The sequence below is a fragment of the Rhinolophus sinicus genome, chromosome 5, assembly GCF_057876585.1.
Source record: "Rhinolophus sinicus isolate RSI-liver-muscle chromosome 5, RSI-T2T, whole genome shotgun sequence".
Taxonomy (NCBI): Eukaryota; Metazoa; Chordata; class Mammalia; order Chiroptera; family Rhinolophidae; genus Rhinolophus; species Rhinolophus sinicus.
In genome coordinates, this window is record NC_142505.1 from 87,402,600 (window position 1) to 87,428,337 (window position 25,738).

At 38.2% G+C, this 25,738-nt stretch overlaps 1 protein-coding gene across 3 annotated transcripts in view; it reads left to right on the forward strand.

The window, feature by feature from the left end:
- STK32A (serine/threonine kinase 32A) overlaps positions 1 to 25,738 on the forward strand; it is a 98,243-nt gene that overhangs the window by 18,782 nt on the left and 53,723 nt on the right. For all 3 annotated transcript variants that reach the window (XM_088798693.1, XM_019739132.3, XM_019739131.3), the window contains exons 3-4: positions 11,931 to 11,986; positions 13,199 to 13,350. In XM_088798693.1, the coding sequence (XP_088654819.1) occupies positions 11,931 to 11,986; positions 13,199 to 13,350 (208 nt within the window). The remainder of the gene's footprint in view (positions 1 to 11,930; positions 11,987 to 13,198; positions 13,351 to 25,738) is intronic.

A 25,738-nucleotide genomic window follows, 5' to 3' on the forward strand; every position in this document is an offset into this window, starting at 1 on the left:
TACTGAATGTATTACCTAAAAGAGGTAGAGTGTTAGTTTCTTGGCTGGGAGAGATTGGAAAGTTAGACAAATGGATCTTAGGACTAATATCAGTGTTTTATAATAAACATTTTAGAACTAATTGACTCTTTAAACTATGTATTAATGTAGATACTGATACATAACTGATAAAAATAAGAACATTAAAAAGATAGAAAAATTAATCAAAATATTAATCATGGTTATTCTTAATTTTGTTTTTCGTTTTTCTTCTGTCTACTTTTCTGTCATTTTTGTATACCTAAAGCATATTAGTGTTACGTAAAAAGTAATCCTCATTGTGAACAAGAAATTGAAGCTCAGAAAGGTCAGGGAAATGTCCCTATTTCATTTATCTTTTACATAGTAGAGCTAGGATTCCAGTACAATTCTGTCTGACCCAAATAATTTTTTACATTTCATCAAAGCATTCAATGTTCATTAAAAACCAAGAGGCAAAATTTCCATGCTACAATACTCTCTCCCCTCTCTGAAGGTCCATAGAGCCTCTTTCTACTCAAAATATTAACAATTTTATTTGTCTAATTATTTGCCAATATACCTATTTATATTCATCTAATTCCAAAAGGATGAAAGACTGGATTCTAAAGACACATACACTATACACTACAGCAAAATAAAATAAAAATGAGGCAAGGCACATTTGGTTATCCAGGTTTCATGTTCTCACTAATACTGCTGAGTGAGTCACACCCAGTTTCCTGAGGTGATTTAGTCTCAAGCTCCAATGCAGAGCCCTGGGTACACAGATGGTCAATGAATACTTGTTGATTTGACTTACTAGAAAAGCTATGGCTCCTGGAGAAGTGATTTGAGGTTCTTTCCCATCCTATTGTGACTGTCTTAAAAGGATGTAAGTGAGCCTTTCTTTGTAGCAGCCGCCATTTGGGAATGTGACACAATGACCAAACATTCATCTAAGTAATAGAAAACTATAAAATCCACTAGAAGAACTATATTTTTAATGAGAGCTTCAATTCTTCTGTCCTTTTTCTCCCTTTCTTGGCAAATCATGCACTATCCATTCTTAAAAATGGGCAAAGTGACAAGACATAGAAGAGGCACTGATTCCATCTTCATCCCCATGAGGTACGAGGTGTGACAATTAAGTTCATGAACTTGTTGCAACGATGTTGCTAACCTTTTCTTGATGTCAGAGAGATTATTCATTATGAATTTGTACCAACTGGACAAACAGCTAACCAAGTTTACTATTTGGAAGTGCTGAAAAGGCTGCATGAAAAAAGTGAGACGACCTGAACTTTTTGCCAACAGTTCATGGCTCTTGAATCAGACAATGCACCAGCTCACACGGCACTGTCTGTGAGGGAGTTTTCAGCCAGTAAACAAATAACTATATTGAAACACCCTCCCTACTCACCTGATCTGGCCCCCAATGACTTCTTTCTTTACCCAAAAATAAAGGAAATATTGAAAGGAAGTCATTTTGATGACATTCAGCACATCAAGTGTAATACATCGACAGCTCTGATGGCCATTTCAGAAAAAGAGTTCCAAAATTGCTTTGAAGGGTGGACTAGGTGCTGGAGTTGGTGCATAGCTTCCCAAGGGGAGTACTTTGAAGGTGACCATAGTGATATTCAGCAATGAGGTATGGAGCACTTTTTCTAGGATGAGTTCGCGGACTTAATTGTTAGAACTCATATATGGAAGACTGTAATTTAATGTTACATTAAATTGCATTGTGATACATTGACTTCTACTCAAAGATCATGCAGTGCCAACAAAGCAAATACCCTCTGACTCCTGCAGTTAATTATCCTGCAGTTCCTAGGGGTTTTCATCCACGTCATCACTTAGAATAGCTGGTGATGTGAAGTTGATGGGGTGGAGAATGGCAGTTCTCGAAGCTTCTGAGCTCAGAAAATGAATAAGTCAATTGTTGAGGCTTTTAAAATGTAAATCCATTGTCTTCAGAGAAATCTGAAGTTGTAACACGATACCAGCATTCCAATGGAGACTTTCTTAATTGCCTAGCACATTAAGAAGCCTTTGGATAGTAAGTTGTTGGTAAGACATTTCTTAGGAGGCACCTATTGTAAATGATGGCATGCTAGGAAATCAACATGAAGGAAAATATTTTTGAAATTTTTCCTCCAAAGACATTCATATTCTGTGCAACTTTGGTGACGGTACTTCATTGCCTCCTTCCTGCACCTAACAAATGTTTACCACACACCAACTACGTGTCCAATGTGGTTCTAGGAAATGTAGGTACAGTGATAAACAGGACGGGTCCAGTGTCTGCATCCATGGAGGTTATAGTCTTAGCAATTTGTCTTCTGTGAAGCCCCAATATCATTTTGCCTGACGTTTAGACAAGAGAAGTGATATTCTCGGCTGAGCCTAAGGTGAATCATCTCGTAACAATAACAAAAACCAGCAATAATAATGGTAGATTCATCGAGTGCTTACTCTCTGCCAAAAACACTTGATAAGCACCTTTGCTATGACTTATTTCACCTGGTCCTCGTAATAACCTTAGAAGAGACACTATGTATCGTCAAAATTTTTCAGAGGAGGAAATTGATACTCAGAAAGGTTAAATACTTTAAAGATCATAGCTAGTAAGTAGTACAGCCAAAACCAAAACCCAGAGTTTCACGCTCGTAACCACCATATTGTATCACGAAACTTCTAGAACTCATCTGTAATATTGACAGCGTGACACTTGGAGCCAGAGAGTCCAGTTCAGGTCCAAGCCCCACCCCTAGGAGATTTAACTTTTTTGAAGCCTCTATAAGTCACCTACAAAGTAGCAATATTACCACCTCATGGTGTTTGGGTCAGGGTGACGTAAGATAATGTATATAAAGTGCCTGGACAACAGTAACACATGTATGTACTTAACAGATAAGTACATATATGTACTTAATAGAAAGTAATTATCAACTCTGACCTAAGATGTTCCACAGTGCAGGCAACAGAGTCCTCCACTGTTATTTATAGACACCATTATTAATTTGCTTCAAACTCATGGGGATGGGGGCATGTCTGGAATGGGACACTGAAGATCATTGATTTCAATCAACATGTGTCTATTGAGTCTCTTTACCCCAGGGTTGTGGTCACTCAGTAAGTGCGTCCTCCCTGTCGTCCTCTGCTTGGTCACCTGTTGAATTCCTACTCACTCTGCAAAGCCCAGCTGAAATGCTGCACCCCCCGCCCCCCTTTGAAGATCTTTCATCTTCTACAGAAGGAAGAGATTTCTCTCACCTTAGAACGCTTGCAGCTTTTACTGTATAGAGCAGTGTTTCCTAAATAAAGACCTGTAGACTGGTTCCAGGCAGATTTAGTAGACATTCCCCTAGGAGCTGATTAAAATACAGAACTCCAGATCTAGCCTCCAGCGTCTGATTCATATGAAGCCCATAAACTACATTTAAAAAAAAAAAGTGTTTTGTGTTATTTTGATGGGCAGACACATTTGGGAATCACTGTAGGACCACTCATGTAACTCTCAATGCACATACCTTATTTTATATTGCAGTTATTTATATGTAAGTTTTCATCTTATTTCCTGGGGAATTAGCTGATACTCCAATTTAACGCAGGGATAAAAATGAAGAAAATCTATGGGAAAGACTAGAAAGAGCAGGCCCCTTGCAACGCTTTTCTCAGTTTTTAATCACCTCCTCTAGGATGCTTTGCTGCCTTTCCCTGCACAAAGTTGGCTGTTCCTGCTACACATTCCCATGACACTATTCTTCTCCCTACAGCAGTGGCTCTTGCAGTAGTTGGAACTTGAATCAATTTTGCTTAAAAATTAAAGAGTTGAATATGGGAAAGACATTGGGAGCGCCTGCAGCGTAATGAAAATGAAAGCTATATGGACGTAGAGCCACACACAGTAGTGCCATCCGGGCTCCCCCTTTATCTTGTGATTCTACTTCATTCCACCTGTCACCTTCTTCCCTTGCACCTGCTGATCTGCCTTTTCTACATGTTGCCAGTTCTACTGTCATGTTCTGGAAGCTATGTGTGAGAGAGGGAAGTGTTCATTTCCAGGTCAGAGAATCCTGCATGAGTATGTTGATTAGAATGGCTTGGGTCATAGTCCCACTCCGAGACCAAGGCTTCTGGCTAGGCTTATGGGCTATGATGATTGGCAGATACCAGCGACTACACACAGTTTGTGGGTCCAGTGGTGTGAGAGAGGGTCCACGAAAAGGAAAGGCTGCGTAAGAAGAGGAGAAGAAGAAACAGGAACTTTGCCCGGCTCTGTGCTATGTATCCTGTCTTGGGCATGATTATTTGTGTTTAATGGGCCACAGTTAGAGAACAGTGTTTGAGGGCAGCACCAGAGTCTTGCCTACGATGTGGCCTTGGGAAAAATCACTTAATTCCTCTGGGCTGCGGTCTGCTCATCTGAAATCATAGGATGCATGGCAAATTGAGAGAACATATGTAACATGCTTAGAATAATGCCTGATATTGCTTACATAAATGTTAGATTATTAGCTGTTGATTATTCTGTTGTCGTACGAGATGCTAAGTCCCAGTCAGTAAATGTGTGTTGTCAGCGAACAAAGACTGAGTTCTGTGATAAATGTCTCTGAGCAACCTTTATTCTATTCCACCTAAGTGTCTGTTCTGCTGTACTGGGGTGGGGCAGGGGATAATATGTACCTATTTTTCCTGTACTGGAGGGAAGAAGGGGGACATGTGGTTAGCTAAGCAATTACTGTTTTTATGTTGAATTGACTTTGACTTTATAGAATCACAGCTGGGGGCAGTGTCATGTTTAAGCAGTAAATTTGTATACCAAATTAACACATACAAAAAAGAAGTCAAGTGTTTTGCTTGACCTTTTTTTATACATATACAGTTGACCCTTGAGCAACATGGGTTTGAGTTCCATGGGCCCACTTATTCGTGGATTTTTTTTTCAACAAATAATGTAAATGTGTTTTCTCTTCTTTATGATTTTCTTAACATTTTCTTTTCTCTAGCTTACTTTATTGTAAGGATACACTATACAATACATATAACATAGAAAATATGTGTTACTCGACTATGTTATTGGTAAGGCTTCTGGTCAACAGTAGGCCATTAGCTGAGTTTGGGGTAAGTCAAAGTTATACATGGATTTTCGCTGACACTAGGGGTTGGTCACCTGCAGTTATTGTTTTCTCTGGGGAATTTATCTTGTTTTGCACTTGTTCTTGAACTTATTCACACGGCACTGGTTTAATTTGCTTCAATTGGGACAAAATAGCATTGTAATATAACATTATGCTGTGTGAGCAAAACATTTACTAAGTAAATTAGCAATATAAGCAAGATATGGGGGGGCTTGTTTTAAGAGGATATTCTCCCAATGCACTTTAAAAATGTCTACTTTTTAACAATCATGTTGGTATGGCTGTATACAAGGAAATTACCAATTGTTTTCATTTAAGCAGCAGCAGAAGGACTCTTTGGAAACTTTCAAATCTGGAAACATTTTTGTTCTAGGTATCTGGAGTAGATACAACATTATTTATATTAAAATTGTATTTTAGAAAAATAGGTTGCAAAAATTAAAGCAATAGCAACTACAACAAAAATGCATGTCAAAAGCTATTGATTTAAAATATAAGTACATGCTTTTATCAATCTTGAAGTTAAAAAAAAAAAAAAAGCCTTTTTAAGAAAGACATCAACCCAGAAGGACAAAAAGGAAAATATGGATACATTTGACTATATAAAATATAAATTTAAGTATTACATTTTCTGCATTGCCAAAAATGTTTTAAAGTCAAAAGCCAAATGGACAGCCTAGAAGAAATATTCCTGAGCTATGCTAAAAAGAGTTACTTAACATTTTAACACATTGCGTACGGATCATGAGAATCTTCACGAGGGATTTAAACCCCACCGTACGCAGCGTGTTAAGTGTGCGTGCAAATCAAAATGATCAGTAACACATTAAAGAAAGGAAAAATACATGAATAGGTAGTTCTCTGAAAAAATACATATACAAATATGAGGCTTCACTCGTCATTAAAGAAATATAAAAGTAATAATCCAATTTTTCTTTACTTGTCTGATCAATGATAGTTGATGTAATAGCGCTGGCAAGGCAGGTTGACAAAAAAAATCATTCTTGTACGTTATTGGTATGAAGGGCTATTTATAATACCTATTAAATTAGAACATTTTTTGTCCCAGCAGTTCTACTTTTATAAAGTTTGCCTACAAACATGTGCAAAAAAGTTGATCAAGAATGTTTGTGGTGGTTTTGTAGGTAACAGCAGATAACTGAACCATTTTTGAAAGTTCCTCAATAGGCTAAACAGTGTCTGGTACATTTACACAATGAAATAAAATGGAGCTTTAAAATAATTAGATCTACATGTGATGTTATGAATGGACAGAAGCAATGTCATGATGTAGAAAGGGTTTTTAACAATCTATGTTGCCATAGGAATAAAGATATGTTGCCATTGCTGTCAAAGAGGAACACACATATGTAGAGAAAAATCTCTTTTAGGATACACAAGAGTATGTTAACAGTGGTTGCCTTCTGGGAATGGAGCTATAAATTTGAAATGGGAAGAAGACTTAACTTTCATTGAATAACTGTACTTTTTTATTATTTGTAATTTTTAGTTTTCAGTGGGTCAGACAATATACTTCTGGGTTCTAGCATCTCATCTTCAAAACTACCTGCAAGCCAGCTTTACTTAGCTTCATTTTACAGATGGACACGTTGTGATTTGGAACGATTAACTTATCTAAGGTCACACAGCTGGTGTCCTTTGTCCATCATCAATAGAAAAATTTACATAAACATGAAAGAGTGTAGTTCTCAATGGTCTCACATATGTTCATGATTTGGTACTTACTGAGGCTGGAATAATTTTTTCACACACACACAAAAATAACATTTTTCAAACATCTTTCCTACAAAAATAGAAAAAAAAAGGATTTTTCTGCTTTGCTTTCTAGAATGCTCTTCTCCCAAATTGCAAGTATCAGAGTGCTATGACAAAATCTAAAAAGGGTTTCCCTTGATCCCTTTATTGCACAGAATGTTGAGGCTGGGGAGGTGATATGAAAAGTAAAATAAAGGAAATAAAAACATCAGCACTGGATTCCACAGCAGCGTGTTTATGTTAGAGAAAGACTCAGAAAAACCTGTGTTGACTCATGGGATTCTAAAAGGAGAGACAAAGAAATCCTTCCTTGCTTTCCCTGAGTCTACCTCTGGGACGGGTGGATACACAATAAGCATAACATTAAGATGACTATAAAAACAGTGGTTAAGAACATGGGTCCAGAATCAAAAAGGTGTATGTTGAATTTACATGAATACAACTGAACAGACTCAAGTAGATTGATTCTGCCCATTTTTTCCACTCAAGTGTTGGGGGTGGCTTTGTGACAACAGTTAGTTGTCCCCTTACTTGGTCTTACTTCTCATGTGATTCTAAAATTTTGAGCCTGCCAATGAGCTGAATGTGGCTTTAGTATTAAAATTTCTTTTTCATACAATAGCTCCTAAAAACAATGCATGAGTCTCATTCAGGGCTCACACGAGAGAAAACCATGTGGGAATTTTTGAAAGATTCTTGGTTTTCAAAGGTGTACCTTCCTAGAGTATTTTCATACATAATTTTGACTTTCTGTCTTTAGAACGTAACCCCCAAATATAAATTAGTTACTATACTAGTTTATAACCATGGCAAGTTATTTAATCTCTGAGCCAAAGCCCCCCATTTACACAGGGCATAAGGTTTTTGTGACGATAAAGTGAGCCATAAATACAAAATGCATAGGAACCCCTACATAAGCAGGTATCTCGTGCAGATAAAATTTCTGTGTCTGGTTCATTAGTGGAGAATGTGCACTTACACCCCCACCGCCACCAAAAGGAAAAAGGAAAAAAACAAAACTCGAAGGTAACTTATTTTAGGATATTTAGTGTTTAAAATACTCCAAGTGATAGAACATTAAGACCCCTTTAATGTCATCTGTTAAGCTGATACACCTCCAGGCAGCCTTAAGAACATTACACTGACATGTTGGTTGCTAAGAAGGGGATAAGAACACCCGTGTGAAAGCAAGGCTCTGAAGCAGGTAAGTATTAAGGTTGCACCTTTTCTGCCTGACTGTTCTGCAGGCCCTGTCAGTGTGAGTGGGAATCAGGCCCTGCCTCTCCTCACTCTCAACTGCTATCTTCAAGGCCCCACCAAGACCCAGGGGCCCACAGCATCTCCAGAGGGTCTTTCTGTCTTCTTGGAACCAGAGCCTCTCCATGAACCAGAAAAGAAGTTTTAGAATGCAATCCAAGGACAAGACACAAGCAGGAAACACACAAACGTTAACTTTGATTTAGAGATTGGAGGAAACGCTGCAAGAACCCCACACCATAGACTACAAAAACCCCAAACATGTAGAAATGGCACTGAGGGCTCCCATTTACATCCATGTTGCCTGATAATATCCACGTGTGATAAGAGCTGCCTAAGATGGGATTTGCTGCGAGCTCTGAGTTACGTGGCTCCCTAGGTAGGAGTAGGACTACTAGGGAAAGCAGTTACTAGTTCCAGTTCATATTCCAAGTACTTTACATATAAAAGTATGTATAGTACCTTCCTATAAACACAATGACGTATATATTATTTCCATCCCCATTTTACAGGTGAAGAAACAGAGCACAGAGGTAAACAGCCAAGATTACACAACTATTAATTGTGGAGCAGGGATTTGAACTCAGGAAATCTGCCTCCAGAGACCGTGCTCTTAATCCCAGGGCTTGGCCAGTTTTCTGTAAAGAGCCAGCTAGTAAATATTTCGGCTTTTATATGGTCTCTGTTACATTTTCTTTATTGTTGTTTTTACAACGCTTTAAAAATGTAAAGGCCAATCTTAGTTCACAGGCAGTACAAAAACAGGCTGCAGGCCCACTCTGGCCCATGGGCCATACATAATTTGCTAGCTAAGACTACACTTTGTTGATCAAAGGTTTAAGTATACCGTCGGTATGCTAGTCCACATTTCCCTGAGGTAAATCCTATATGCCTAGAATACTATTGGATTTCTGTTGACAAAAGAATCCACAATTTTGACTTCATCTCTCTCTCAGTTTGTCCGAATTGAAGAGGGTTGGTTGCATTTTCAATCCGCCTTTCTCCTGACTGGTGATGCTGTTTCTGGACATTTAAGAAGGAACTGTACAGAAGCAATAAGAGCTTTGCTTCCAGTCACTTTTAATCTGACACTGGCTTTGGCCACAGGGTATATTACTGTACACAGAAGTGACTTTAGGCACAATGAAATTGAACGGGAGTCTACTCTTTAACTGACTAGAAATAATGGCATCAATAAGATGCATTATCTCTACAATTTTAGGCCTGTCACTTTCCGGGATCTGACCTGACATTAATTAAGGCAGTGCTGCTAAAAGAAATTTATCAGCAACCTGGTATCTCATCTTTTACCACTTTTATAAAAGCACAAAATGGCTTATAAAGAGACATTGCTCATGAAATGGATTCATATCACAAGGGAACTTGATGCTTTCTAGATGCCTGCTATATGCTTGGAAAGCCAAAATGTCATTAAAGCCTTCTGGCGCTAGGCTGTAGTGGAGAAATCCCAGTGAGTTATTGGACTGGCTCAAGATAAAATCTTAAACTTGCAAATAAATCCTTGTGGGTTTTTTTTGTTTTTTAACACTTCCATGGTACATAATGTATAACTCAGCCTTATGCAAGGAGTGTGAGAAAATCAATACTTTAGTTATGTCCATTTGAAACTCAAGAGAATTTAAAGATGTATTTTTAAGTTATTTTGACCACAACCCACAGTAAGAAATATACCAAAAAAATTATATCCTGATCCAGTATTATATCTATGTACATATATATATATATAAAACCAAAAAGAGGTTTCAGAGGCGGTACTATTCTTACTACATTTGAGGTGTTTCTGATATTTTTTAATCTGTTCCATTTAAATTTTTAATGCTTCTCATTACCACTCATTTATTTCTTAACTCAGTAACGGACCTTGACTCAATTTGAAAAAAACTTCCTTAGAAGACCCAAATGCTTACGCTACTTATATTTATAAGACACAGTTGTTTGGTGCGTCTTGTGTATTCTTGCAGCTTAAACTGATTTATTCGCTGAGGGCCAAATACATGTAAATCACTCTGCTAGGTTCTATGGGAAGTACAAAGAGTCATGCCTTCAACTACCTCAAGCCAGGAATTTTCTGAGTTGCCAAGGAAACCAGGATGAGCAAAATGACATGTCATCTCTGCCCTCATTGAGCTTATGGTCTAGTGTATGAAGGAAACTTGGCACTCAAGGAGTGTTGGATAACATCGCTAGTAAAGTGAATGATTTAAATAAGTAGGCAGCTTTATTAGCACTTTCTGAGTAAAAGCTGTTCTCTTCATATCTAGAAGGGTCAGTCCCATTTTTACAGATGAGAAAACGGAGACTCAGAAAGTCTGCTACTCATCACAAGTCAAATCACTATTTTCAGTCTAAATCCAGAATTATTTGTAATACCGTGTTTCCCCAAAAATAAGACCTAACCAGACAATCAGCTCTAATGTGTCTTTTGGAGCAAAAATTAATAAGACCCAGTATTATATTTATTATATATATTATATTATATTATATACCCGGTCTTATAGTAAAATAAGACCAGGTCTTATATTAATTTTTGCTCCAAAAGATGTATTAGACCTGATTGTCCATCTAGGTCTTATTTTCAGGGAAACACAGTATACATGGGGTCTCACATGATTAAATGCGTTTTGTGCTAGAAGTAAAATGATTTGGGAGTTCAGAAGAGGAGGTGATGATTAAGTCATATGATACAAATGTTTCAACCCTCAGAACACTTGGAAAGACCTTAAGAGGTCCCTTATCACGCTTTCCTTCTGGAGGAACTAATCTAATTATTCTTGAAAAAAAGAGAAGAAGTATTTAAAGAGAAGAACAGTACCTTCTAATGTTTCACAATTTTTTCTGAATAAACTCTTAAAAAAATCCTTCAATTGGAATCTTACTCATCTAAATTCTTGTTTCAAAAACCAGGAAACAAAGTGGAACATCAAGGTAAGAAACCAAAGATTGTCATCGTCTGGGAAAACCTATACTTTGTTCTTCTCATCACCAAACATTCCATGAGCACTGACCCAAGAGACCATGTCACTTATAAACTAAACAGCTATGCTTCTGACTTCTAGGAGTGGAAATTTTTAAATGGCGGATGGGAAAGATCATCTCAACTTTAAAGTGCCATTCAGTGGACCTCTGTGCAAATATTCATGCTAATCTCTTAAGTATGTGTGCCTTGGGGATCAGCTCATTCTATAAATTTATGAATGTAACAGTTTCCCACTTGGGAAAATTGAAATCATTTAGCTACAAAAGAGTGGTTGTAGGGGGAAAATAGGCAGGGAGAAGATATTTAAAGTGCTGATCCCTTAGTAGAGCCATATGCAAAGAAAACCAGATCTCTCTGTAATCCTTTCTGTTCTGAGATGCTCCTGACCTTGCCACCTATGTGAAATCCCATGCAAATATGCTGAGAGCCTCACTACATCTTTTTCTTAACATACAGCAGTTTCATTTGTCCGCTTATTTTGCGACTGTTTAATCCATAAGAGTCTCTCTGTGTATGGAGTAGACTACAGGCTCCATAAAGGTAGAGATTTGATGTCTATTATTACTCTAAATGCTGTGATTAATGCATAATAAGTGTTCAAGAAATATTTACTGGGTGAATGAATGGGCATTTTAAGGTCGTCTGGAATAGTGCTTTAAACAATACTTTGAGTTAGCCCAATCTTTATTATTGATTAGCTGCTAAAGAACAACTCATAATCACTCACAATGTACTTCTTTCTGTTTGTCTTACAGTCAACTTTGACCACTTTGAAATTTTGCGAGCCATTGGGAAAGGCAGTTTTGGGAAGGTGAGAATCAAAATGATTAACCACCAGCAGGGTTATGTGGCTCAGGGAACAGAGCGTCCAAAAACGTCCAGATTACTGAGTTACTGGGCCCACAAGAAATGATAATTCAGGGATGTTTTTATAGTGGGATTTTTATAAAATTGTCACCAGTTTGAGGAAAGCATGTGACAGATAGATACATAACGAACATATACTGTTCTCAGAATTATCTCAAAATCAAATCAGCTTACTCTCACTGGAGCTTAAGGCTTTCTCTGTCCTCTAAAGGTGAGAGTAAGATTTCAGAATCATTTTCAAATTGTACCAGTACCTTCAGTTACAGTTATCTTGTCAAATAAGACTTAAATCTTTTCATGTGGGAAAGAAGCCATCTGCTTTCTGTTTTGCCCCCAGTTGTACCACATTTTTATTTTCAAAAAACCTACCATGAAAAATATATATACCCAGTCTAATTTTATTGTAAGAATCTTCTAGATTCAAATCCTGATGATCAGTTTCTTAGTGGAGACATCCTTTAAGAGAGCGTAATATTTCATATTGAACCTGCATTTTAAAATTATCTGCCATCTACTTCATCAGTATGAACTTCTAAAAGAATTTCAAAAATCTGGACATTGTGTTCAGTGTTTTCCCAGTACTGAAAGTCCTTTGTAGTTTTCCGTGTTTCCCCGAAAATAAGACCTAACCGGAGAATAAGCCCTAGCATGATTTTTCAGGATAACATCCCCTGAACATAAGCCGTAATGCATCTTTTGGAGCAAAACTTAATATAAGACCCCATCTTATTTTCAGGGAAACACGAAATCACCTATGGTTGTAAACAGAAATTCTTTGAACAACATCGTTCAGCTTGACAGTTGAGCCATGCCCATCCATTTCAGTCAGTCAAAGCAGACTAAGGATTTTGCTATGGGAAGATTCCTAACAAGGAGGCAGGCACTTTCTCTAAAATGCTGCCTAAAAACAAAGCAAAACCCCAAAGCAAAAATAAGTAAACTTGTTTGAAAAAGCAGAAATTTAGGAATCGACCTGGTGTAGGGGAACAAAACGAAGTTTTTTCACTCTGAAATCAGAGCTAAGGAGCAACATTAGCATCAGAGAATTTGTAAGTGACAAGCCCCGCACACCATGCTGACAATGCATTTGTTCTGTCTCTGTCCCTGTGATTCATCATCTCTCCAATCATGTTCTCACTCTGGTTCGCACCATTAGGTCTGCATTGTGCAGAAGAATGACACCAAAAAGATGTACGCGATGAAATACATGAACAAACAGAAGTGTGTGGAGCGCAACGAAGTGAGAAATGTTTTCAAGGAACTCCAGATCATGCAGGGCCTGGAGCATCCTTTCCTGGTTAACTTGTGGTAAGTGGTTCTACTGGACGTCTGAATGCAGACACTCCCACCTTCACCCCCAATACTGTTGCACAGACACATCTTGATTTCCAGGTGTTCATTTGCAAAGTCCTCTTCAGGGTCTCCCTCAAGGACTTTCGCGCTTGGTTTCTTTGACTTGATAATGAAACAAAATTGGTGTTCTATTTGTCACCAGTAAGTACTGCTTGGTTCAGGTGTCACAGTTCCCCTTTTCCTTAAGGTCAATTTTTTTTTTCTTTTAAAGCACTGTAATTAAATATGGTGAAGCATGAGTCAGATGTCTTCTCACTCAGATACTTTTTCCCCATTAACGGTGGGGCAGAGACTTTGGGTACAAAGCATTGCATCACTGGCCTACATAAGGCTGATTTTTAGAACTTGCACAAAGCACTGTCTCCTTAAAATTACTGGCAATAAATTACTGGTTCCCTTGCACCATGCTTCTTAAGAAGCCAACTACTGTGTTTCCCCGAAAATAAGACCTAACCAGACCATCAGCTCTAATACATCTTTTGGAGCAAAAATTAATATAAGACCTGGTCTTATAAGACCGGGTATAATATATTATAATATAATATAATATAATATAATATAATATAATATAATATAATATAATATAATATAATATAATATAATATAATATAATATAATATAATATAATATAATATATAATACCGGGTCTCATATTAATTTTTGCTCCAAAAGACGCATTAGAGCTGATTGCCCGGCTAGGTCTTATTTTCGGGGAAACACGGTATGTACCTGCGAGTTGGAAAAGAATAGGTGCTGCCTTTCTCGACAGATAGGTTTTAACAGAACTGGAACTAATTTAGTAATCTGCTCTCAAAGCCATTATCACAACCCAAGGCTTAGCAAACGGTGAAGAAGCTTACATTATCTATTATTTCCTACTCTTTCTGTGGCTCACTCATTTGGCTTTACATTTTAATGCAGCCATTATGTTAAGAGCCAATTCTTAAAGCTAATTCAGTATGACTGTTATTTAAATATGCATACCAGGCAGTGCTTACTTACTAGCTAAGGGGAAAAAAAAAAAGTCTTTATTAGAGACTACTGGTGGAAAAATAATTGAAATGTCATTGCGTATTTAGGGACATTCCTCTGGGGGAATTAGTGCATTAAACCTGTCTCCTTCTATCTTTAATTAACACAGTTCACTTAATATACAATTTGCTCACACCCTCTCCACCACAGTTGAAAAGAAGATGGTTCTGTGTGACTTGGAAATAGGTCTGTTACGGTTTATGCACTACTCAGATATGGTGGAGTCTAATTTTGGCTCAGGCTCCATGTATTTAATCAGTATTTTAGAGTGGCCTATTCAAAATGCAGCCACATAAAGAGTTAAATGGATGCGGCTCTTTCTTCCCCAGCCTTAGCAATCATCAAATTGCCTCTTCCCCACCCCCCCTTCCACCCTGAGAATGAGGACGCGCTCTCATTTCCCAGCCTCTTTTTGTTCAAAGTCACGTTTTCTTCTTTAAAAGTTTAGCCCGCTAATTTTCTCTCTTGAAGACCAGAAAGCCTTCCTAAGTACATACTTAGCATTTTACCCTTCCATGCTCGTCTCTCATGAGTCAGCAGGCAAAGTTGATTTCACTCTAGACCCATGTTTCCTACAACATAGGTGTTATGAGACTTTAAGCTGGCCAACGTTTACAAACTTTGCTGTGTGCTGACATGGTGTCATTCCAGAAGACAATCTATTCTCCACGCATGCTGTCTTGGTGATAACATGACATATATACTGTCCTTCCCTTCCTCTCACACTGAGTCTCACAACAGAAAGTTGGGCACCATTATTATTGACAGAGGAGAGAGAAGAGACAACCTCCCCCTGACCCCCATAATTCTAGCACCACATTCAGAACTGAAAACTGGAAGACACGCATTCCGAAAACCCTTTTGTCTTTCAAATCCTGAGCCAAAGATCTTCAGAAAGCATGTTAATTCCTTCTAATAAACGCTTTCGGCCTTAGTAAGTAACATACAGTAAATATAAGTGACTTTCCACAACTGTCAAGCACCTTGCAATGCTTCTGGGGGTGTGATTGTGGGCAATCTATCATTCTTAAGTCATATTGTTCTAAGATAGGGTTAATACGTGGAAGTTGGGTTGTTTTATGAATGAAGTGAGACAACGTTCTATGCTCAGTGCCCGGCGCGTAGTAAGCATCTTACAGATGGTGGTTCTTTTCCTTTCTTGCTTCATTAAGGAATGTGTCCATCACTGATGGGCCAGTCTTAATATCCAAAAGACAAATTTGAATGTTGCTTGGCCCCAAGGCATCATGGGAAGCTGTGTATGGTGGGGGGGGGACGGGTCTTCAACTTATTCTCTATACGAACTTACGTTTGTTTTGTTTTCCATCCACATTCTGCAAATCAAAGAAAAAGTAAATCAAAGATTCCCCAGTATGTTACGTTCAATTTAATCAAGATTTGTGTCTTGGATTTAACTAGACTTATCTTTACATCCTCAAAACTTCAGGAGCCAATTTTTTTTAAGCACTGCATGATTAATGAAATAGCAACACTTTTGAACTCCTTTGTACCACTTCATGTACTCTACTGATTTTCTGATATGCTATGTAGGTCTCTTAATATTGCTTTCAATAATCTTTTCCTGGAGGCTCAAAATGTCCCTAACTTCAGGGGCTGTGTTCAAAAATTCTGGTTTTCAGGCTAAGGAAAACACAAATTGTTTCTCTCTTAAGCAGGTTTTTTAAGAAGTTCATGTGTATCTATATATACAAGCATATATGAATATGTGTATACTAGTATATACATATATAGATGACATTTGAAAACTTTTCTGCTCATTGCAAAACAGCTTCTTGAAAAACAGAAAATTACAAAGAAAAAGAAAAATTCTCCAGTAATCCTATCACCTTGAAGTAATCACTCCTGACATGTTGGTATGGCCTTTGTAGCAAAATGTCTGCATTTGGTTTTCAGTTTTTTTGTTTTTGTTTTTTAATTTATTGGGGTGACAATTGTTAGTAAAATTACATAGATTTCAGGTGTACAATTCTGTATTACATCATCTATAAATCCCATTGTGTGTTCACCACCAAGAGTCAGTTCTCCTTCCATCACCATATATTTGAGGTTTTCTGTTTTTTGATCATGTAATAGCTTGTCTGTCTTCATTCATGTATGTATTTACTGAGCATCACAGACAAGTTATAATTAGGGTTGCCAGATAATATACAGGATGCACAGTTAGATTTGAATGTCAGGCAAATAACCAATAATTTTTATTAGGTTGGTACAAAAGTAACTGCGGTTTTTGCAATTACTGCTAACCTTTTAAACCACAATTGCTTTTGCACCAACCTAATAGTCTATGTCCCAAGTATCACAGGGACGTATTTTAACGGAAAACCATTCATTATTTGCGTTTCCAGTTTAAATGGGCATCTTGCATTTTTGTTTGATGAAACTGGCAACATAATTGTAACAGAGAGCCACAGCGTGGGGATACAGTGGTAAGCAGGAGTGGATAGAGCCCGGCTCTGCCTGGCATTTCCATTAACCACAAGAGGCTGGCATTAGTCAAATGGCACTTGAATATATGAACTGTGAAAAGTGCATGAAGGTACTAAGTATAAAGAGGTAGGGGTGTGTGTGTGTGTGTGTTTGTGTGTGTGTGTGTGTGTAGTGTGTATGTGTGGTGTGTGTGCTGAGGGGTTTCCAAGGAGGAAGTTGACTAGTCTGGGGGCAGCAGTGTTAAGGATGAAGGGACATTCTGATTAAAATCCAACCTTCCCAGCCTCCATGGACCTGGTCCCCCTCTGAACACAGTGGTTAGATGTAGGCCAGGTTATAAAGTGAAGGCTGCCTGACGGCTGGCATCCAGGAAAAACAAATAAAATCTTCCTGCCAATCTCTCCTGAGGGCAGCTAACAAAGCCCTGGCAACCCACAGCCTGCAAACAAACAGGCCCCAGAGCTGCCCAGCAAGCCAGTTCCCCAGGTGGTTTTTGTTAATTGAGATTACGCCTGTAGCTGCACACAGCTCCTCAGGGCTCACTTTCTCCTAAACCCAACTCTCCCTCCCCTTACCCGTGTCTCATGTTCCTGTGAACAGAAAGGGTCCACGTGTGGTTTCAGGATATTAGGAGACACGATGGTCTGTTTTAAGTGGAAAGGACCACTAGTACTAGAAGTATATAAAGGGGGCCCTGTCAGATGGCTGAACACAGCTGAATAAATGGGTTCTCTGGAAACAATCTCCAGCATCTGTGACTCAGAGTCCCAGCATTTCTTCAGGGAAAGACAGACTGTGAGAACTCAAGGCAGCCAGAGTCACAGCATCAATAATAATAGCTTTCCTGTCAATGGTATTCTATTACTTTAGGTTTTACACATATTATCTCATTTATTCATCCTAACAACCGAGGTTGATAGGGATTATTATTCCCATTTTACACTTGGAAAAATGGAAGCTCAGAGAGGTTGAGTAACTTTCCCAGAGTCACACAGCCAGGAATTGGCAGAGCTAGGACTCAAACCCAGGAATCCTGATGTCACAGCCCCAGCTCTGCTACACTAATACCATCCCCTATAGTGACAAAATATGGAAAGAAACGGAATTTATTTCATTTATTGTCTCTCACACCCCGCAATAATACAAACTCCATGAGGCAGGTAATTTATATATTTTGTTCACTGCCTCATTCCCCAGCTCTTACAATAGTGCCTAGCACACAATTAGTGCTCAATAAATATCTGTTGACTGAATGAACGATTGAGTGAATGAATAAAGTGAGTTAGTGGTGGAACCAGGCTTCTGGCTCCTGGTTTTCTGCTCTTTTACCATCATACCACTGCCACCTCTTGCATACTCACATCTCTTAATATAATCATGCCCACTCCAGGATCTTTGCAGGACCAGAGGCAGAGGGACGTGAGTTTGAATCTCCGCTCTACCACTTGGTAATTGTGAATTGAGAGGCAGAAGGTATACAATACCCTGTGCCAGATGAACTTTTTGACTCTCCACTTCATCCACTCTGGAGAAATGGCCAATCAAAATGTGTGACTCAGCACATTCTGGACGTCTCTCAGCCCAGTCAGGCCTGCCCAGCCACTCCCTGAGTCACAAGTGGCCATTTGCCATCCCGTCAATGACCCAAACTCATTTCGCTTAGATGGTCTTTCTGCAATCAGTCAGTGAGTGTCATGAAGCACAACAAGTATTAACTTCTAAAATTCACTTTTCTGAACCCCTGATAAGCACTGTGGGTAAGAAGAATCTGATTTAATTGTTCCTCAATATCCTCCAAGTTTGTGTCTTGGCTTTTCCTTTTATATGGGTAGCGAGATGCTATTTCCTCTGGCTTGTTGCCTAGCTTTCCTATTCTCTGAGGTAAGCGTCTCGTGAGATTATGCAGAAAATAATAATAGCCCAATTTTCCCCAGAGAGGCCTCATAAATAACATTTCCAGAGCCAGTACAGATGAGCTGACAGATCACAAAATATCATTCAAAGCTCTGTCCTCAGAAAGGTCAGGACTGAAGGAAAATCAACTACTACGTGAGGACATCAGGAAAATAACCAGCAACCTGTTATGTGTGATTTTTAAAATACCACCCACAAGCTTTCTCATTGTGTAAATTGTGGCTTTTCATTCATTTCATTTGAGGCTATTATTGTTTATGGTTGGAATCAGGCAAGCATGTGTGTTACTTTCTCTGAGGCTTTCATGACCCCCTACAATCAAAATGAGGCCCTTCTGTTAGTCTCCATCACTGTACCCTGCTCTTCTCTCACAGGCCATGTTATAACTACATGTCACAGCACATGTTGCAACTACATACGTATTTGTGAAAATAGATGTTTATCTGTTATAGACTATTAGCTTCAAGAAAAGGGAAACCATGTCCTTTGGTTTACTCCTCTATCCTCAGCACTACTGAACAAATGTACAATAAATATTTGTAAAATAACCATTGAATAAACAGCTATTCATTATGGACCAAGCTATAAGCCGAGATGCTGATGGATACAGAGACGAGCAAAGCGCAAATTCCTCACATTGTTCAGTCAAGTGAGGAATTCAGGCCAAAAATATTTTGGTCACGATACAATATAATACAATGAAACCATTTATATAGCTAGGTTTCTGGAGTGTTCCGTAGCAGAGAAATGGCTAAGTGCTATGGAAGTGCAAAGAGAGAAACAGAGAGGGGTTACATATAATTTGAATTTGGCAAGAATAGGTCAGGAAAGATAAAGTAGAGGGGAGATGAACTAAGACCAAGAGTGTTAAAAGTACACAAAAGTTTCTTTTGCCTAAAAAGGAAGTTTTAATGACCATCTATCATAACTATTACCGTGTTTCCCCAAAAATAAGACCTAGCTGGACAATCAGCTCTACTGCGTCTTTAGGAGCAAAAATGAATATAAGACCTGGTCTTATAGTGAAATAAGACCGAGTATAATATAACATAACATAACAAAACAAACATAACATAATACCGGGTGTTATATTAATTTTTGCTCCAAAAGACATATTAGAGCTGATTGTCCGGCTAGGTCTTATTTTCGGGGAAACACAGTATATGGTAGTTCCCTCAAATCCATTCTACCTATTGCCAAAAAGATATATATAAACTCAAAATTATCCATGCTTATGAACTTTAGATATATGGGTGTTTAACTTGGATACACACACAAGATACATAAAAGTGGATGAGATCAATTATGTGTGTTTTCATGAGGGCATTTAAGGTGTGTTTTCTCCTTGGAGAACTGTATGAGGGTACTTATGAGATAGCGAAAATGTACTATATAAGTTTCAAGTGTTTTTGCTATAAGATTGGTTTTTTCTGAAGTTAGAAACTTCTGGAAATTTGTCGATATACTCTCGAGAGAGAATGTGGGGCAACAGGCACTCTCATAGATTGCTATTGAAAATCTAAAATGATACTCCCACTATGGAGTTTCATTTGGGCAAGAACTCTATACATTGGGCAAGAACTACATACGCATTTACCTGTCGTTTTAACAAACCTTTATCTTAGGGAACCCACTTCTCAAGTTACACCTAAGTTAGACTGGTCAGCACACACAAAAAACATATGCATAAAGTTTTCAAGGTTACACTATCAATAATAGTAAAGGACTGTAGAAACCTGGATGTCTTTCAAACGAGAACAGGTTTAGTGTCATTATGAACTTATGATCTATTTATCTTAGCTTACATTTATGTAAGTATAGGTGCATTATACCTTTGCCTGTATCAAATATCTTTATTTCTATCTCTGTGTACTGAAAACAAACCTAGTAACAATACTTACCAGACTGCAGCGAACACTTCTATCTCTCAGACAGTCTGGAAGAAGAAATGTACAAGATTGCCAGGGTATCTTTTCATATCAGAAGGTCATCAAGTTATCAAAACCTCCTAAGTTCATTTCCAAATAACACACGATCCAATTTATCCAACTAGCATCAATAAGGACGATAACATCAAACCTAGGAATTCATTATTATTTTGTAAAAAAAACTTATTGATTCCTTTTGGAGGAGTCTAGGAAATCGACAAATCATTTTGAAAAGTGGCAAATGAAAGATGTAAGCAATTGTTTCACCTTTCCTATAGGAACGGCACTTGAGAGTAACCCAATAATTGATGAAAGCCATTTTTTCTTTATAAAAGTACTCCAGCTAAAATACAAAGGAGAAATGATAGAATTCAAATATTACAACCCCTAAGGAATTTTTGGATCTAGGTATTCAGGTGATGAATGGCTGATAACACCATGAAAAGATACTTATTAATTATATACCTCCTGATCAAAGAACATGCACCATCTGTGCAGTAGTCTTTCCACCAAAAAAATCAAACCTGAATCTGAGCAAGCCTCAAGATCTGACCAATTTTCACAAAACACAGAGCTGTGGAACATGTAGAAAGACATGACATGAATGCAATCCACAAAATTCAGACTCTGGAAATGCTACACACAAAAAATGATTTGGTATTTTCAAGAAAAAATTACTAGGAATGAAAAAAAAGTTGGTCAGGGAAGCTTTAGAATAAAAAATATATATTTTAAAGGCACATAAACAAACGGTAATGTATGAAACTTATTTGAATCTATTTGTAAGGCCCTTATCTCATAAAAATTCTTTTTTAGAAAGGAACATTTAAGGAACAATCAGGGAAGTGTGAACCTTGAGTATTTGATGAAACCCTTTAGTCTAATAGATAATTTATACAGATTAGAAGCTGATTTATCTGCGGTAGTACCTTTCCTGATGAGACAACAAAACAGTATTTTTATTTCTTTTTTTGTTGAAATAAATTTGACACACCATGTTGTATATCACTTAATCTCCCCAACGGCCCTAAGAGGCATGTACCGTTACAGATCGGGCGGCTAAGGGCTTATATAATTTGCTCCAATTATGAAGATGTTAAAGGGAAGACCTGGGGCTTGAACACAAAAGCAGTCTGGCTTGAAGGCCAAGTTTTTCACATTATGCTATGTGTCGAGCTTTGTGCTAATTACTTTACAAACATTATATCTACTGTACTCGTTGCAACATGGTGCATGAAATTATTCCCAATGTACAAATAATCCCTGAGTTTGTTTCCTTTAAGGGACTTGCTATAAATTCACAAGTGATACTTAAACCCAGGACTATGTGAAGCCTGTGCATTTTCTACTTGTATTTTCCTTAACTGTGTGTTTTAGTTGATGACATCTTTGAGGAATCAAGCAGTGCTTTTTTCTCCAAAACCTAAAGGCTTTTAGAAGCAATAACTAATATCAGTCATGCATTTCCCTTGCTTTGCTAGATGGACATATGAGAACTGACCCTTGGTCAGGCAGAGTCTAAAGAGGATTTGGCACAATTGTTCAACAGCAGGCAGCAGGTTGCTCTCGTGTCATGGTTTGTTTTCTGACAGCAGCCCATCGGGAGAAAGATATTTTTCATCACAATCCAGTAGATACCCTCACAGAGACAAACATTATATTCACAAAAACAAAGTTTTATAATCTTTAGCCTTACATTTTTTAAATAGCATATATTCTGTGTTGTTCAATCTATTCTATTTCTTTGAAAAACAAGAGCTTGTCAGAACCAGCCAAACTGATTTCACAACCCCTTAATGGGTTTTGAGCCACCATTTGAAAAACACTGCGTTGAAGAATATTCTAGCTCTCATCCAACGCTCAGATTCAGATTTATCTCAAGATGGCCTCCTTGAAACAGCTTCAAGCATATGAATGACTTACGTGAACTTACTTGGTAATCACGGTGATTTCTAAAACGAGAACCTGTGGAATGTGTCAAAGACCCACCCCAAACTTGTGTTCTAACCTTGCTTTTCTCTTTTCTTTCTTTCATTCATTGATTAATTTATTATTCCTTTCTACAACCATTTGTAGAGTGTGCATTTCAGACAGTGTACAGCCACTGGGGCGTCGAGGATGAGCAAAAGCAGGCACGCTTTCTGATAGCACAGTGGGAATAAAAGCAGTTAATCCACAAGCACACGGGAAAATATTTTCAAACGATGATAAATTCGGTGAATAAGAATATGACATTGTATGTAACAGGGAGCCATGATTTAATATAGAGTGTGAGAAATGTCTCTGTGAGAAGTGATACTTGGGCTGAGACTGAAAGATGAATAGAAAATAACCAGGCGGTGGACAGCACTGTGAGTGCGGGCACAGGTCACCCCATATCACAGACTTCTAAGTCTAGACGGAGGCATGAGATACAAGTTGAGGAATGAAAAGATATTAAAGATAAGTCTGGAAAAGTAAACAGGGCCGGACCATGCAGGGTTCTGTAGAGCATGGAAAAAGGTGGAAGGGTTTTATAAGGCTGAATGACATAAGACTCACATCTTAAACATAATTGTGGTGTGTAGAATGGATTGGAAAGGTCCCAGATTACACAGGGGGAGCTAGAGTAGCCTATTGCAATGGTCTGGTTCAAATGTGATGGAGTAGGGTGGTCTTTTGTTACTTATTTCCTCTCTTGCTGAGCATACCGTCCAATGCATTTCACATGCACTGCGACTAGGCTTGTTAATTTTGGAGCTATCAACTAAGAAATAAATAAGCCACGATACAACATATCAAAAAGAAAAAGTTACGAAAATGCAACAGTGAGTCTAAGTGATGAATGGCCAAGGTACGAAAAACTCTTACTCTTTTATTTTTAAAAAATCAGATTGTGATATGAACTTGTATATTCTAGTTATCACCAAACTGTGTTATACTCACATATTTTACTGAGTATAATCCTGGAAAATAAAATGGTTATCTTCCCTCTGAGAGTCTAAGATCTGAGCTAGACGGTTTCAGATCTGATGTGCTAAAGAAGAAAGATGATTTTTAACAGCCAAACCTGACTCCATGATTAAATCAATTTATATTCATAATGGGCAAGGGAAACATGTTGCTTCTTGCCTTGGTTTCTTCTTTCTTTGATTAGTAATCCCCTGCGTGTTTGAACATTGTTGCTATCTTGCCACGATGAACACCTTTTCCAATCTGTTCTTGGAATAAAAAATAGCTTACCCCAAGTCCCAATAAAAACATTTGTTCATTCAGGGTGAGCTTAATAAAACCCTTGTCCCCCCTTAGAGTTAGGCGGAGTCATGGGAGAGAGTCCTGTGGTCTGTCACAGATTTCTGCCCTCCACCTGCCTCGTGTGCGGAGCTAAACCCAGTCAGCGGATCTGTAACCTAACCCAGTCTGTGTAGGTTGTTTCCATTGGCATCTAGAAATGTTTATAGTTAGCAGGCTCTTCTCCCACCATTTCATACCTAATCCTCACTCACCACACCAGCCCTACCCCATTGGCTGGCCATCCCAAAAGACCTCACTCACATCCCATGAGCAATCTTGTTTCGGTTACATTAGCTGAGACGCGCCTAACGTGCAACAGGTCTCAGGCATGTCTACATATTAATTAGCACCTTGTTGCTTGTTGAGAGACCTCTAAAACACAGCAAATACTTGTATACTTTGTAGTGGTGCAGTTAGAAGGACTGTGAACCCAACAGCCGAGGTCCAGACACCTTTTCTGACTCCCGTTAAACCTATAGCAGAGACGACTGTCATTGTATCACCCTGAAGAAGATCATTTCCTAAAAGGCAATAATACCAAAGATGCATTTCTCAGATTTTTGCAAAGCATTTCCTGTCTTCTGTCTAAATTCCAAGAGCTTAACTGCTGACATCTTCTGTGTGACTCAGTCTTAAGTGGTAAACACTATTTTACTTATTGAACAAGGAAACATCAAGGACAATCAGTCTTCATTAGAATGTAACCGCCTCAGATTAATGCTTCATGGAATTTCTTTTTCTTTTGTTTGCAAGTCCCCTCCTCCTCCTTTACCACAATGATCATTAGAAAGAAGAAAATGTACCAAGTACAGTTCTCCTATTATTGATATTCTACCTTTGTTTCCTAAGCAAAGAATTTGTCACTAGGAATTGGTTTGCATCCCCAGACACTGCTTACAGGCACTTAATTCTTGAATTCAAATAAAACTTTGGGATATAAATGATAAATGTCTAACTATTACATTGTTTTGTATACCTGAAACTAATTTAAAAAAAAAATAGGTGGGAATCAGGCTCTGCCAAAAACTGAAAGTTTTGTTAATTTTTGAATTTTATTTTCCTTTCTAATTTTTTTTGTTTTGATCTCTGTTGGCTGTTACTTACCTAACATGACTCAATAAAGTTGAGATAGAAAAAAAAAAAGCACTTTAAAATGTGATCTCACTGACATGATATCAAAAGAAACATGTCAAAACAGTGTTGATACAGAGAGCTCTACTGTAACTCGAAATCATGTCTCTGCTTTGAGGGAAACAAAACAAATCCAAGCAGTAGGAATGCATTTTTACAGGAGGCTCTTTGCAAACAGCAGAGGCCAGCTCTGCTCTCCTGTGGCTCATTTCCCCTTCCGATCCGTCCACCTGTGCTCCTTCAAGTGTGAAGCCCATGTCTGATCCTACGTACTGCTTACAACCCTTCAATGTGTCCTGGACACCTACAGACTCTGAATGAACTCCGATCATGGGATCTGCCCTCTGCCTTCCTCTCCAGGCTCACGCTTCCCCATTACACCTGCTATTCCAGCAAAGCCAAACGATTTCCTTTCCCCATTCACACTCCGTTCTTTCCCATGTCTATGCTTAATATGTGCTATTTTCTCTCTCAAATCTCACTTTTGGACCTGTAGAACCCTTGAGCTCAAACATCTCTTGGGTGTTTGACCTTGGGCATGTTACTTAAACTTCACTGGGTCTTCATGTCCTCTGTAAAATGGGAAGATAAGAACAGTATGGTGGGGCTGACAGGCA